Below are 14,234 nucleotides of genomic sequence, written 5' to 3'. Positions count from 1 at the left end.
CCACCCACGGCACTGTCATTTTGTTTTTGCAAATGACAACGTTGTACCAGTTCTAACGCCATGGCAAAAGTTCAAGCAAAGCTTGCTAACTGTTCTGTCGTTGGCTGCACAGATGAGCACAGAGCACTATTTAGAGTCCCAGACTTAGAGGAGACAAGAGCTGTGGATTTATTGATTTATTTACTGTATGTTACACTGCTGCCACACAGATCTAATATAAAAATGATTTCATTCCCAACTGTTTACCTTCACAGACATAACTGTTTTTGTGACTCCTGTGTGTTTTTAATGTAAACTTGTGTGTAAAGAGAACTTAGTTTAGTACTCACATGCCATGTGACAGCCGCTTTCTATGCGTGTGCTTCAGATGTGTGTGCTCAGAAAACCCTATATCAGAAATTTAAACTAATATGGTTTAAAATGCATGGTTTCAGCATGATAGACATGATAATCAAAACCAAAACAGATGTTTTTAGCAGGTACGAGCTGTAGTGGCGCAGCTCTATTCTGGAAAAGGGGGCGGGGAGAAGCAGCACATTTGCATTTAAAGGAGCAGTCCACTTCTAGAACAGAAATTTACTGATAATGTACTTACCCCCTTGTCATCCAAGATGTTCATGTCTTTCTGTCTTCAGTCGTAAGGAAATAGTTTTTTGAGGAAAACGTTTTAGAATTTTCCTCCATATAATGGACTGATCTGGTGCCCCGATTTTGAACTTCCAAAATGCAGTTTAAATGCGGCTTCAAACGATCCCAAATGCGGTTGTAAATGATCCCAGCTGAGAAATATGGGGTCAAGGGGGTGAGTAAATTATCTGTAAATATTTGTTCTGGAAGTGGAGTTCTGCTCTATGATATAATAAATGATCTGTGGGGTATTTTGAGCTGAAACTTAACAGACACATTCTGGGGGCACTTGAGACTTATATTACATCTTGTAAAAAGGGGCATAATATGTCTCCTTTAATTTTAAACTTGGGTCCATCTTAGAATCCATCACATTGTTTATCTGGATGTAGTAAAATCCTGCACCACTCTGTTTCATCTAGCTTGAGTTAAACACTGTGAAACTGGATCTCTAGGAATACAGATTTACCTCAGGTTACTCAAATCTAGTGTGAAATTGCGAAGGCTCGTTTCAGTCACTTCACTTAATTTTCTCACTGCACACGATGCCAGAGAAAATGAAGTTTAAAATCCCAGATGTGTTAAAGATGTTATTTCCACATGTCGGTTAATTGAACTCAGCTAGAGTCTGACGAAGAAAGTGCTGTTTTAATTGCTGCTTGTTTGCGTTTATTTCAGTGTTGTTGTTTATTTATATCATAGTCTTTATTTAAATCAGCGAAACTTCATTTTTCTCTCTAGAATAGATGGTTGCTGTGGTGACTGGAGGTGTTGTTTATAGACCCGTTTAGGCAATATGCTGCTGAATTGCTCATAGACAGACAGATGGATAATTATTTATGAATGCTAGATAACTCTTCATTTGTTGAGAGTGATAAATTGTTAAATTGTTTGGGTACGTGTACATTCAAATGTTTAGGGTCAGTAAGAATTTAAGGAATTATTAAGAATAAATATTTGTGATCCTGGACCACAAAACCAGTCATAAGTAGCACGGCTATATTTATAGCAATAGCCAACAGTACATTGTATGGGTCAAAATGATAGATTTTTCTTTTATGCCAAAAATCATTAGGATTTTAAGTAAAGATCATGTTCCGTTAAGATATTCTGTAAATTTTTTCTACCATTATATTTGTCAAAACGTAATATTTTATTAGTAATATGCATTGCTAAGAACTTCATTTGGACAACTATAAAGGCGATTTTCTCAGTATTTAGATTTTTTTGCACCCTCGGATTCCAGATTTTCAAAAAATTGAGCCTTATGACTGGTTTTGTGGTCCAGGGTCACATATGCATTATATATTAATTTAATTGATTTAGTTTTGTTTGACTAGATACTTTAGGCTATTCATTGGACTAGAAACTTGTCAAATTCTCAAACAACACATACATGTAATTTTATTCCGTAAAGGCAATATATATTTATTGCATAATAACAGATATTAACGAAACATCATCCTCGCTTGCAGAAATGGTGAATTTGGAGAGTTATGACAGTGAGGGACCCCACACACCAGAGACGGACGACTCAGCTGAAGTAAGTGTATTTGTGTAATCATGTGTACGTTGTTTTGCAGTGCCCAAAAAGATTGCATCTGATTATACGTTTTTCCTACTAGTTATTTAAGAGAAAAGAGAGGGTGGGAAAAAAAACAGAAAAAGATATGTTATATAAGCCTGCAATTTTCTCACTCTTTAACATGGAAACAATTTTTAATGAAGGACCGAGCAAACTCTCGTAGCCCAACTGCAGCAGCAGGGATTCAGGATAAAAGTGGTAGAAATGAAACGGCATAGGGAGTGAAATTATACGCCAGTCGATTTATTTTCCCTGCACTGAATCTTTCATCTGGCTTTCTCTCAGGGGAAGCTCAAAGCCATCAAACCGCCCTGTGAATCAGACTTCCAAACTATCAAACTCATCAGCAATGGAGCGTATGGGTGAGAATATCGCTATTTACTCTCAAATCACTCTGAAATTACTCAAAACCAATGTGTAAATATAGATAAAACAGATGCCTCCCTCTCGTTTTGATCGCAGAGCTGTGTATTTAGTCAGACACAGAGAGACGCGGCAGCGCTTTGCGATGAAGAAGATCAACAAACAAAACCTGATCCTGCGCAACCAGATCCAGCAGGCGTTCGTGGAGCGGGACATCCTGACCTTCGCTGAAAACCCCTTCGTGGTCAGCATGTTCTGCTCTTTTGAGACACGCCGTCACCTGTGTATGGTTATGGAGTATGTGGAGGGTAAGACATTACGCTCATTCAGCAGTTCAATCCTCATTTGTACAAACAGACCAAATTTGAGTCATTATTCAGCCAATTAATAAGCGTTTTTTTTCTTGTTAAGGTGGCGACTGTGCAACCCTGCTGAAGAACATCGGAGCACTTCCTGTGGAAATGGCCCGAATGTACTTTGCCGAAACAGTTTTAGCGCTGGAGTACATTCATAATTATGGCATCGTACACCGAGACCTGAAACCAGACAAGTAAGTGAGCACCCCCTGCTGAACTGGAGGTCATCTGTGAAGTAGAATAGTAAAAAAAGAGTCAGTATCCACTTTTTTTTCATGTAAGAGTGGGCACGGCCATTTGTACATTTTATGGGTTTTGTTTTGTCTCATCCGCGTCCAGCTATTTTTAGCTGTACTAAACAGCTCGGTTTGCTGCTTGATATTACTGTATTATTTAAATGCATTATCTTAATTATGAACACACTGGTTTGTAATGCAAACAGTTTACTGCACGTTGTTATTCTTCTCGTTATTTCCATATAGCAGCTAATGAACCGGAAGTATCACTTATAAGTATACTTCCTGAAGTATTTTTCTTGTAGATATTTTTTTAAGTCTTTGAGAGTTATAAGCCAGAAACCAAACCAACAAGCAACAAGTTGAATCACAAGTTCACAACATTGTGAATTTTGATTTCAGACCAAAAAATTATTGGAAAACTGGACAAAAAGACAAAAGAAGAAGACTGTGTGATTAATGGCTTTAATAAGTGAACTACAATCCCATGAAGCACTGCAATAACATAATAACACTGCAATAACATGTATTGTGTGTACACACACACACACACACACACATATATATACATATATATATATATTAGGGATGCACGATATTATCGGACTGATATCGGAATCGGCCGATAATGACTTCAAATGTAAATATCGGCATCGGCCCGATATGAAAAATTATGCCGATATGTTTTGCCGATAAGATGAATATGTTAACTCACATGTGCTAAGGGTGTGCTAGGGATTAGATCACGTCAGCAGTGTGGCTCATTCTTGAAGCAAAGTTTTGACTGAATGAGGAGTAGATTCACTGTTTTGTATCGCTGCATTTAAACTGAGAATACACATACAGAATGATGCATAGCAATAGCACGTGCAGTGGCAGCAGCGGCTATAGGAGAAAGCGCGCCGTTGTTCCATTTGGGATAATTTACTGTTGCCTGTTTCATATCCAGTCACTAGATCGCTAAATGCACATTTTAAATGGTTTTATGGTGCTCTTTGTTGTATTTTGAAACCCAATGGCTGTGTTTGCACATGACATGATCTGCATTTAAAATAAAAAGTAATTACGGCGCGCGGTCAGTGAATTCTCTTTCTTCGGCGGCGCAACGGCAAAACACACTGTTGCTCATATGAAACATTTTTCGTGAATATGACACAAGTGAGGTACAAAGCATTCTTTATAAGTTAAATAATTGGTTAGCAGGCAAATGTTAGTAGCGACCATACTTTTGGATTCATGCAGTTCGAGCCAATACATTTAAAGCCATAAGCGGCTGTGTGTCCTGTTTTCCCGGTTGGTCACGAATTGCCACAAACTTAATAATATTTATAGTTTCTTTTCACAAATCATCACCGTCTCACCCTTTAATTTCGCAGGTTTGTTTTCTTGTCATTTACTTTTAATCCATGTTGTCGGATCATTTATGCGGGTAAACTGCGTGTGGGAAATAAAAGATTTCGTGGCAATAAATTAAGAATTCGTTAATACGACTTTTTAATTCGTTCCCTTATTTTACAAATTAATAAATTAATAAAACGTAGGAACGAATTAACAAGTTGTAGGAAATAATTATGTTCGTGTCCCGCAGCCCTGTCAGAGCGCAGTGCACCGTATAAAATAATTAGAAATTATAATTAAACATGACTTAGTGACTACATTTCTATTACTTTCTTTCCATGTTGAATGCCTTTGTATTGCAGGGCTCTAGAATGATCAAAACTGTCACTTTTTTTTTTTTTTTTTTTTAAATGTGCAAGTTAAAATTTGACGTGGTCGCACTGCTCCATACAGCGCGGGTTACAGAGTTACAAAGCCGTGGCATATTCAGGATTTCACTGATCACGCGAAGAGTAGTTTTCGTTGTGAGCGCTTCGGGTGTAGAGCCTGGTTTGTATTTGTAGTGTCAGCACGAGCCAGGTGGTGACGGCAAAAAGGACGCGACTATTCTGGAAACGATGGCGGACGGAGGATTTGGTTTTCGAGTAGGGTAAAAGACCGCTTGTTAAACCAGAGAAGGTAAACATGTTGGTATTCTTGTGCAAAAAAAGTGTACTGTTTTGCCAGTTGGTCACGAATTGCCACATAACTTAATATTTTTATTTTCCCAAATCCTCACCGTCTCACCCTTTAATTTCTTAGGTTTATTTTCTTGTCATTCACTTTTAATCCATGTTTTCGTATCTCTTACTGTGATAAATTGCGGGTGGGAAATAAAATATTTCGTGGGAATAAATTAACAATGCATTAATACTACATATTAATTCGTTCCCTCATTTTACAAATTAATAAATTAATAAATCATAGGAACGAATTAAGAAATTGTAGCAATGAATTATGTCCTGTTCATGTCCCGCAAAGCACCCTCACAGTCACCCAGTTTAGTTCTACTTTTCTGTTTTCGTTTTGAAATGTTGTATTCAGATTGCGAATTCGAAAGTGAAAGCATCCGAAGTTCGGCTTATAACATAGCAAAAGTGAACTTAATTTACAAAATTCAGATCATAAATAATGCTAGTCTACTGATGAAAAAGAAGGGATTGAATGTAAACCACTCATTACTATTTATTTAATCCTAACGAATAAGTTATTGTTAAAAACTAACTTTCCAAATAAAATGATATATATCGGTATCGGTATCGGTATCGGCCAAAATGAGATGAAAAAATATCGGCATATCGGATATCGGCAAAAAATCCAATATCGTGCATCTCTAATATATATATATATTTAGGCTTCACGGGATTGGATGGTTCTTTTGGTGCAATTTGCTTGTCTCAGTCCTTTAATTGGTGGAGATTCTGCAGAATCATGGGAAATGTAGTTTGTTTTTAACAATGTGAAATACTGGCTCCAACTTGTAGCTCATGGTAGGTCTGTTTTTAAAGGGATAGTGACCCAAAAATGAAATTTCTGTCATTAATTACACACCCTCATGTTTTCCCAAACACATAAGACCTTTGTTCATCTTCAGAACATAAATTAAGATATTTTGATGAAATCCGAGAGCTTTCTGACCCTGCATACATTGAAAAAAAACTTGTAGGATTTACTTAAAGGGGTTATCGGATGCTTATTTTTCACAAGCTGATATGATTCTTTAGGGTCTTGATGAGTAGTCTATAACATACTTTGGTTAAAATTTCTCAGTGGTAGTGTAAAAAAACCCTTTTTATTAAGTCAAAATCAGCCCTGTTCAGAGCTAGCCGTTCTATTGCATGTTCCTTTAAATGCTAATGAGCTCTGCTTACCCCGCCCCTCTCTTCTGTGGAGTGACGAGCTAGCACATTATTAAGAAAAGTGATTTGCAAAAGATGCATAAAAACCCTTATACACCTGCTGTAGGTGAAGCTGGATCACAAATGATTTGCGCGAACATAGACGCATTTATGTAGATTGCCGGGCGCATTTCCTTCTAAAACAAAAGTACCGTTGGGAGTAAATGATGACTGCTATGAACATTATTACATTTAACAACAAATGATGGCGGTTGGACTGTTCACAGCTCAGTCAGGGCGGGTCTAAGGTAAGACGGTCATGTCAATCTAATATCTTGGGAGCAGCCTTTGTTGGTGTGACGTCACACCGACAGGAAGTGGTGTGAGAATGGCTTGATTTGAAAAAGAAGATATTACTTACAATGATCACAAATATTGTCGTAGCTTCATAAATTACGGTTGTCACATGGATTATTTTAATGATGTCCTTACTACCTTTCAGGGCCTTGAATGTGTCAGTTGCGTTGCTGTCTATGCAGGGTCAGAAATCTCTCAAATTTCATCAAAATTATCCTGATTTGTGTTCTGAAAATAAGTGCAGGGGTTACGGGTTTGGAACAACATGAGGGCGAGTTATTAATGACAGAATTTTAATTTCTGGGTGAGCTATCAGTTTATATGCTAGTGTTCCTTTGGCTTGATTTGCTTGTTGCGATTCTCTAATTGGTGGAGATTTCTCTGCAGAATCATGGGTAGTGTAGTTTTTCACCAGGAATTCTGCTGTTGATCTTGATTATTTTAAAAATAAGTCAGCATAATGTAGGCTGATGGCTTCATAGCATATACTGTATCATCTATTAACTAACTCATAGTTCACATTAGGTCTGTCTTTAATGGTTGTAAGTTATTGTTAAAAATCTATTTCCCTGTGGAGAATATAATGGGGTTTTTACTTCAGGAAACCAACCGTTGCTCTCTATTACAAGGTGTAAAACAGATCTCATCTTGTCATCTATTTTTAAAGCGAACGTTCACGGCTCTTGGTTCTTCTTTCACAGTCTGTTGATCACGTCGATGGGTCACATTAAGCTGACGGATTTCGGCCTGTCAAAGATGGGGCTCATGAATCTCACCACTAACCTGTATGAGGGACACATCGAGAAGGATGCCAGGGAGTTCCTGGACAAACAGGTGAGGAAACAGGCCTGTCGTGTTGTGATCAGTTCACATAGCAGGTGTAAATAGGGCAGCATTGTCTCTCTGTCTCAGGTGTGTGGCACACCGGAGTATATCGCCCCAGAGGTCATTCTCAGGCAAGGCTATGGGAAACCAGTGGACTGGTGGGCTATGGGCATCATTCTTTACGAATTCCTAGTGGGCTGCGTGCCGTTCTTCGGAGACACGCCTGAAGAGCTCTTTGGTCAGGTGATCACAGGTGAGTCTGAATCTCAAGGTGAATCCTGATCGCACTTCATGTCCCAGCACGTTGGAGCCTCAAAGCAACACCTGAGCTAATATTAGCAGCAGCGGTGTTGATTAGTGCAAAAGCAAACACATTCTTCTCCAGAAACCTCTTCCAAAGTGCTCTGTTTTTCTCATGAAACATATTTATGTGTGTGTTTGTGTAGATGATATTGAGTGGCCTGATGGAGACGAGGCGCTGCCTAGTGAAGCTCAGAGCCTGATTTCCGCCCTGCTGCAAACCAATCCGCTAGTGCGACTGGGCACAGGTACACATCCACCAGTTTACCACACCTTCACACACTTATGCGATAAGCCACATAAATTCAGATTGGACGTTTTGACTTTAGTACATATTCTTGGTCTTATCGTGAACAATTCATCAGTGCATATTCTTTCTTTAGGGGTTCAAGTGCGTAGCACTGAAGCCCTATTGTAAGTGTTAGAATGGCCAAGGATCAGCATTCTCCACATAAAACTTTGTGCAGACCAAACCGTAAGTTGTAGAGACTTAAAACTTGGAGGGATGGTAGTACTCACACCACCGACACTGTGACCAAAGCCCGTCCCAATCGGCCTGACGAGGGTGCTACCGTGAACAAAAGTACGAAATCGCTCATAACTCCTAAATCATTTGCCGCAGGCTCAAGTGTCTTATGTCATTGGAATCCTAGGCTCAAGTCTGACAAAACGCATCATGGCGAAATTTTCTGGTATTTCGCATTTTTTGAAAAATCTACATTTGTGAACTAGTCCATGGTTTTTCGCCCGGTCAGAACCAAATCAGTGCAGAAAGATTCTCAGGAGAATGACTATCAATAATTATCAAAAAAAAGTTTAACTTTCGACTCAACGCCGCGAAGCGATGCCAAAACATTCGAAAGGGGCAGGGCTGCTTTTAGTAAAATGCCTATGACTCTTGAACGGAATGAGATATCTTCACCAAACTCAGAACACTTATGTATGAGCTCAATCTGAGGTCACAGGGGGAAAATCACAGAGTTTGGCCACTTGATGGCGCTATAAGAGGGAAGACAAAAAAATGTCTATACCTATGCAACCTATCAACATGAAAATCACTGTGCACAGCCTTGGTCCAAAGTGCCACAAGTGTCTATAAGGACATTCACAAAAATTCTCAAAAAAGCATGGCCCGATGAAGTTTAAGCACCTATTAGACAAGTTTAACGAAGGCTGAAGGAACAAAACTCGGTGGGCCTGTTTAAATCATGGCCCTAAAGGCCTTTAAAGAATCATACATTACATGGTTTTTTGCACGTACATGCAATATTCATATCATACGACAGAACTCCTCACTCCGGACAACTTTGTGCCTCTGGAACCACTGCTGTCAATCAAATTGTTGGTTAAATGATTGAGAAGATGTAAAAAAAAAAAAACTACTTTTATGGTTATGGTCTGGAAAAAAACACTGCAGTACAATTCTCTGGACTCTATAGGTCAGTCATTATAAATTTTGAAATTTACCCTTGGGGAGGCTATAACGGGGTCGTTTAGAAAAGGGGCCTGTCCAAATTTACCCAAAATCCTATAAAGTCTAAAGGAAAACTCAGAACTTCACGAAACCTGGTGAACACATGTGACAGGTGATCCTAAACAAGCATGCAAAGTTTTAAGGAGATCGGACAACAGCTGCCGCTATAACAGTCGTAAACATTAAAAAACGTAATATTTTATTAAAAAATTATCTAGATTTGCCAAAAATGCTTAGGTGGTTACAGGCTTGCTAAATAATGTCTTTTTTCATATGGGCTTAAATGCCTTAAAGTGCTTGAACCCCAGTAAAAGCTACTTGCAGCTATATTTTTTTTCTTTCTTTCCTTCTTTCCGTCAGTCTTTCTTTCTTTTTTTGTAGATTTTCATGTATTTCTTTCTTGTCTTTAGAGTTACTGTTCAAGTTTTGGTTCAGTCAGATTGTTTTAATGTCGAGGCTGCATTTATTTGATCAAAAATACAATGAAAACTGTATTATTATGAAATATTATTAGTATTTCAAATAACTGTTTTCTATTTGAATATGTTTTAAAATGTAATTTATTTCTCTGATGTCAAAGCTGAATTTTCAGCACCATTACACCAGTCCTCAGTAACGCATGATCCTTCAGAAATCATTCTAATATGCTGATTTGTTGTTCAAGAAACATATTTGATTACTAATGTTGCAAACAGTTGCCAGCTGCTTAATATTTTTGTGGAAACTGTGGCACATTTTTTGATGATACTTTAATGAATACAAAGATCAAAAGAACCACACTGATTCTAAATATAATTCTTTTGTAATACTATAAATGTTTTTAGTGTCACTTTGATTAGTCTATGTATCCTTGTATGTTTATGTAATTTCTTAAAAAAAAAAAAAAAAAAAAAAAGTTTCTGTTTTCCATACCATTAAAATAAAAGGAAATGAAATCCGAAAGCTTTCTGACCCTGCATAGACAGCAAAACTGACACTTTCAAGATTGTTAAAATAGTCCATGTGACATCAGTGGTTCAACTGTAATTTTGTGGTTCAACTGTGAAGCTACAAGAATACTTTTGTGCGCAAAGAAAACAAAAATAACTTCTTCTCTTCCGTGTCAGTCTTCGACGTACGTTCACGATTGCGTATCTGTTGGTCTATAAATGTACTTCTCTTTACTTTTGTAAATAGGTGGCGCATTTGAAGTGAAGCAGCACTCGTTTTTCTCGGGATTAGACTGGAATGGTTTACTCCGACAGAAGGCCGAGTTCATCCCTCATCTAGAGTCTGAGGAGGACACCAGCTATTTCGACAGTGAGGACACTCACTATTGCTTTTGAGTCTGCCCTTGATTGCCATCTCTCTATCTCTCACCATCATCTCATCTCGCACTCCCTCTGTTTCAGCGCGGTCCGAGCGTTATCGGCACATCAACTCCTATGACGAGGACGACACCAACGACGATGAGCCGGTAGAGATAAGACAGTTCTCCTCCTGCTCGCCGCGCTTCAGCAAGGTCAGTCTGACACTTGGCTGCATCCATATTTTATGCTTTCTTTCTCAGAAACACTCTTAAATGTGTAAACAGACACATTAACACTCATCCTTTATATCTGTCTTTCTTTTATTTCATTTTTCATGCTCCATCAAGGTCACATTGCATCCTCTGAAGGGAGACCAGGCCTAGTTTTCAGTTTTTACTTTAGTGATTGTGTTTGTTCTTGAAAAATATTTTTGTATAGGCACAAACATTAATGCATTTATGCAACTGAGTTAAAAGCTTATAGTTGCTGATATACACTACCGTTCAAAAGTTTGGGGTCAGTACATTTTTATTGTTGTTTTTTTTTTTTTAAAGAAATTAATACTTTTATTCACCAAGGATGTATTAAGTTAATAATTAAAAGTTTATTAAAAGTTAATAATAAATAATTTACATTGTTATAAAATATTTATATTTTGAATAAACACTGTACTTTTTAAACTTGTTATTCATGAAAGAATCCTGAATATAAGAAATACAAAAAATATTTGGCAGCACAACTGTTGATATTATCCAACATTGATCATTCTAATAATAAATCCGCATATTAGAATGATTTCTGAAGGATCATGTGACACTTAAGACTGGAGTAACAGCTGATAAAAATTCAGCTTTTCATCACAGGAATAAATTCTATTTTAAAGTATGTTAAAATAAAAAACATTATTTTATATTGTAAAAACATTTTGCAATATTTCTGTTTTTTTTCTATATTTTTAATCAAATAAATGCAGCCTTGATGAGCATAAGAGTCTTCTTTAAAGACTATTACAAGTCTTACTGACCCCAAACTTTTGAACGGTAGTGTATGTCATGTGACAACTAGCCCCGGGCTGTCCTACACATATGCATTGAAAAGACTGTACCATTAAATAAACACTTTTGTTTCTTTCTTTCTTATCCCTTCTTCCAGTTCATATACACTGTATAAACATTCTTTTCCTGGAAATGGTAGGAATCTTAATATGTTTGTTTTGAACATAGGTGATTCATTAAAAAAACACTTGTGTGAAGCAGTGGCCTTCAGATAAGCGCACAACTGCACGCTTACATAATAAACATTCTCTGATCTTCTTCGGTGTGAATGTGCTGAGGGTTCCTCTCAAGACGTGCAACCCTCTTCAGCACCACTTGCTGAACAAAGACCTTGGATTATATAAACAAGAAGACAAACACATTTAACAGCAAAATGACTAGAGGATAAACAACATCAGCTATTTTAATCACCAAAATGCTTGAAGGTTAGAAAGAACAGTATAAAAATAGACGTCTTTTATAACATTAAAAATGTCTTTATTGTTTTGATTAGTTTAATGCATCCTTGCTAAATAAAAGTATTCATTTCTTTAAAGACAAAAAAAGTACTTATCCCAAATCTTTGAACGGTAGTGTATATTATCATTCAGCCAGAAGTGACAAATAAGAAAAATGTGCCCATCTTCATTCTGTTCAAAAGTTTTCACCCCCGGCTCTTAACACATCGTGTTTCTTTCTAGAGCATCAGTGAGCATTTGAACCTTCTGTAATAGTTGCATATGAGTCCCTCAGTTGTCCTCAGTGTGAAAAGATTAATCTCAAAATCATACAGTCATTGTTTGAAAGGGTTCAAATACACAAAAATGCTGAAAAACCAAAGAATTTGTGGGACCTGACGGATTTTTCTGAAGAACAGCGGGCAGTTTACAGCTATTGTATGGCTTATTTCGAAGACTGTTGTTTGAAGTGATGAGACTTATGCTTCTACACCACATGCAAGGTGTAAATGAAGCATCCTTTGGCATTGTTCTTTGTCTTTCAGGTGTATAGCAGCATGGAGCACCTGTCCCAGCTGGAGCAAAAGACACCTGTAGTCACCCGTCGAGAGCACAAAGGTCGCCGCGATGACAAGATGGCCAAGAGGGAGAGTCTGGGAAGCTTCACTATGAGAGACAAGAGCTGGAGGACAGGCTCGCCTGAAATGTACGTTTGAGAGAGTTGAACTGAATATATGTCACTGCATATGGACATACTCCATCAAAATTACAAATTTTAACATTCCCTTTGACTTTCTTTTTTTATTTCCACAGGAAAGCGTTTGTCATGCTCTGAGTCTCTGTATATGGAGGGAGACTGTAGTCCTCCGATGGGCGCCCGGCGCCGTTTTTCAGCCCTAATGGACACGCACCGTTTTGCCGCTCCTCAAGAGGGTGATGGAGAGCTCTCAGAAAAACAGAGTGCCACTAAAGCCCCAGGAACATCAGTAGAGGGAGCCACTGCTCCACCATCGCCCAGTGCTAATGAACAGAAGATCGCTGGGAAGGAAGTGATGCCAGCCAGTAAAGGTCCAGGTATGTTGAATGTTGAAAAAAAAAAAAATATATATATATATATATATATATATATATATATGTGGCCCTGGACCACAAAACCAGTCGTAAGTAGCACAGGCATATTTGTAGTCAAAATTATAGTCAATATTATAGATTTTTCTTTTATCAAAAAATCATTAGGATATGAAGTAAGATCATGTTCCATGAAGATATTTAGTAAATTTCCTACCATCAATATATCAAAACTTAATTTTTGATTAGTCATATGCAACTTAATTTGGACAACTTTAAAGGTGATTTTCTCAATATTTTAATTTTTTTTGCACCCTCAGATTTTCAAATAGTTCTATCTTTCAAAAAATTGACCCTTATTTTGTGGTCCAGGGTCACGTCTGTACTGTAGAGTTTCTAATTATACATTATTCTGTGTATGTAAATTTGGCAGACAAGCCATTGAGACCAGTTGAGGCGTCAGCACCACAGCCCATACCATCTACAGGAGCCATAGCAGTGGTCGGTAGGGACGTAGTGTCCATGAGTGACACTGTCGGACAGCGAGCGACCAAGGATCTGGTGCTTCGACAAGCACGTCATCAGCAGCTGTCAAGCGATGGGGAGAAACGCACCTCACGTCCCAGCAACAAGGTCATCAAATCTGCATCTGCCACCGCGTTGTCTGTGATCATACCCGGAGGTACAGTTCAGCCCTCCAATTCTCATTACCGAAATGCAAAAAAACTCATTCATTTACTTATTTGCTTCAAGGGATAGTTCACCCAAAAATTCTGTCATTAATTACTTGTGTCGTCCCAAACCCAAAAGACCTTTGTTCATCTTTGGAATACAAATTAAGGTATTTTTTGATGAAATTCGAAGAGGGAGAAAGGACATTGTTAAAATAGTCCGTAAAACATCAGTGGCTTAACCTTAACCTTAAAACTTTATTCAAAAATGTCTTTTCTTTCGTGTCAGTCTCCGCCACGTGTTCAGGAGAGTAGCACGATGCATTCTCGAAGCTTCATAAAATTACAGTTGAACCACGTATATCATATGGACAAT

At 37.9% G+C, this 14,234-nt stretch overlaps 1 protein-coding gene across 2 annotated transcripts in view; it reads left to right on the top strand.

Moving 5' to 3' along the window:
- The window catches only part of mast1a (microtubule associated serine/threonine kinase 1a), a 70,939-nt gene that overhangs the window by 49,650 nt on the left and 7,055 nt on the right, over positions 1-14,234 (top strand). For both annotated transcript variants that reach the window (XM_051137974.1, XM_051138057.1), the window contains 12 exons: positions 2,103-2,170; positions 2,498-2,574; positions 2,675-2,883; positions 2,987-3,125; positions 7,441-7,573; positions 7,652-7,817; positions 8,011-8,112; positions 10,515-10,637; positions 10,730-10,839; positions 12,665-12,829; positions 12,938-13,193; positions 13,621-13,869. In XM_051137974.1, coding sequence (XP_050993931.1) covers positions 2,103-2,170; positions 2,498-2,574; positions 2,675-2,883; positions 2,987-3,125; positions 7,441-7,573; positions 7,652-7,817; positions 8,011-8,112; positions 10,515-10,637; positions 10,730-10,839; positions 12,665-12,829; positions 12,938-13,193; positions 13,621-13,869 — 1,797 coding nt within the window. The remainder of the gene's footprint in view (positions 1-2,102; positions 2,171-2,497; positions 2,575-2,674; positions 2,884-2,986; positions 3,126-7,440; positions 7,574-7,651; positions 7,818-8,010; positions 8,113-10,514; positions 10,638-10,729; positions 10,840-12,664; positions 12,830-12,937; positions 13,194-13,620; positions 13,870-14,234) is intronic.

Source organism: Labeo rohita, chromosome 1, assembly GCF_022985175.1.
Source record: "Labeo rohita strain BAU-BD-2019 chromosome 1, IGBB_LRoh.1.0, whole genome shotgun sequence".
Classification (NCBI taxonomy): Eukaryota; Metazoa; Chordata; class Actinopteri; order Cypriniformes; family Cyprinidae; genus Labeo; species Labeo rohita.
This window is presented reverse-complemented; position numbering and strand designations above follow the sequence as displayed.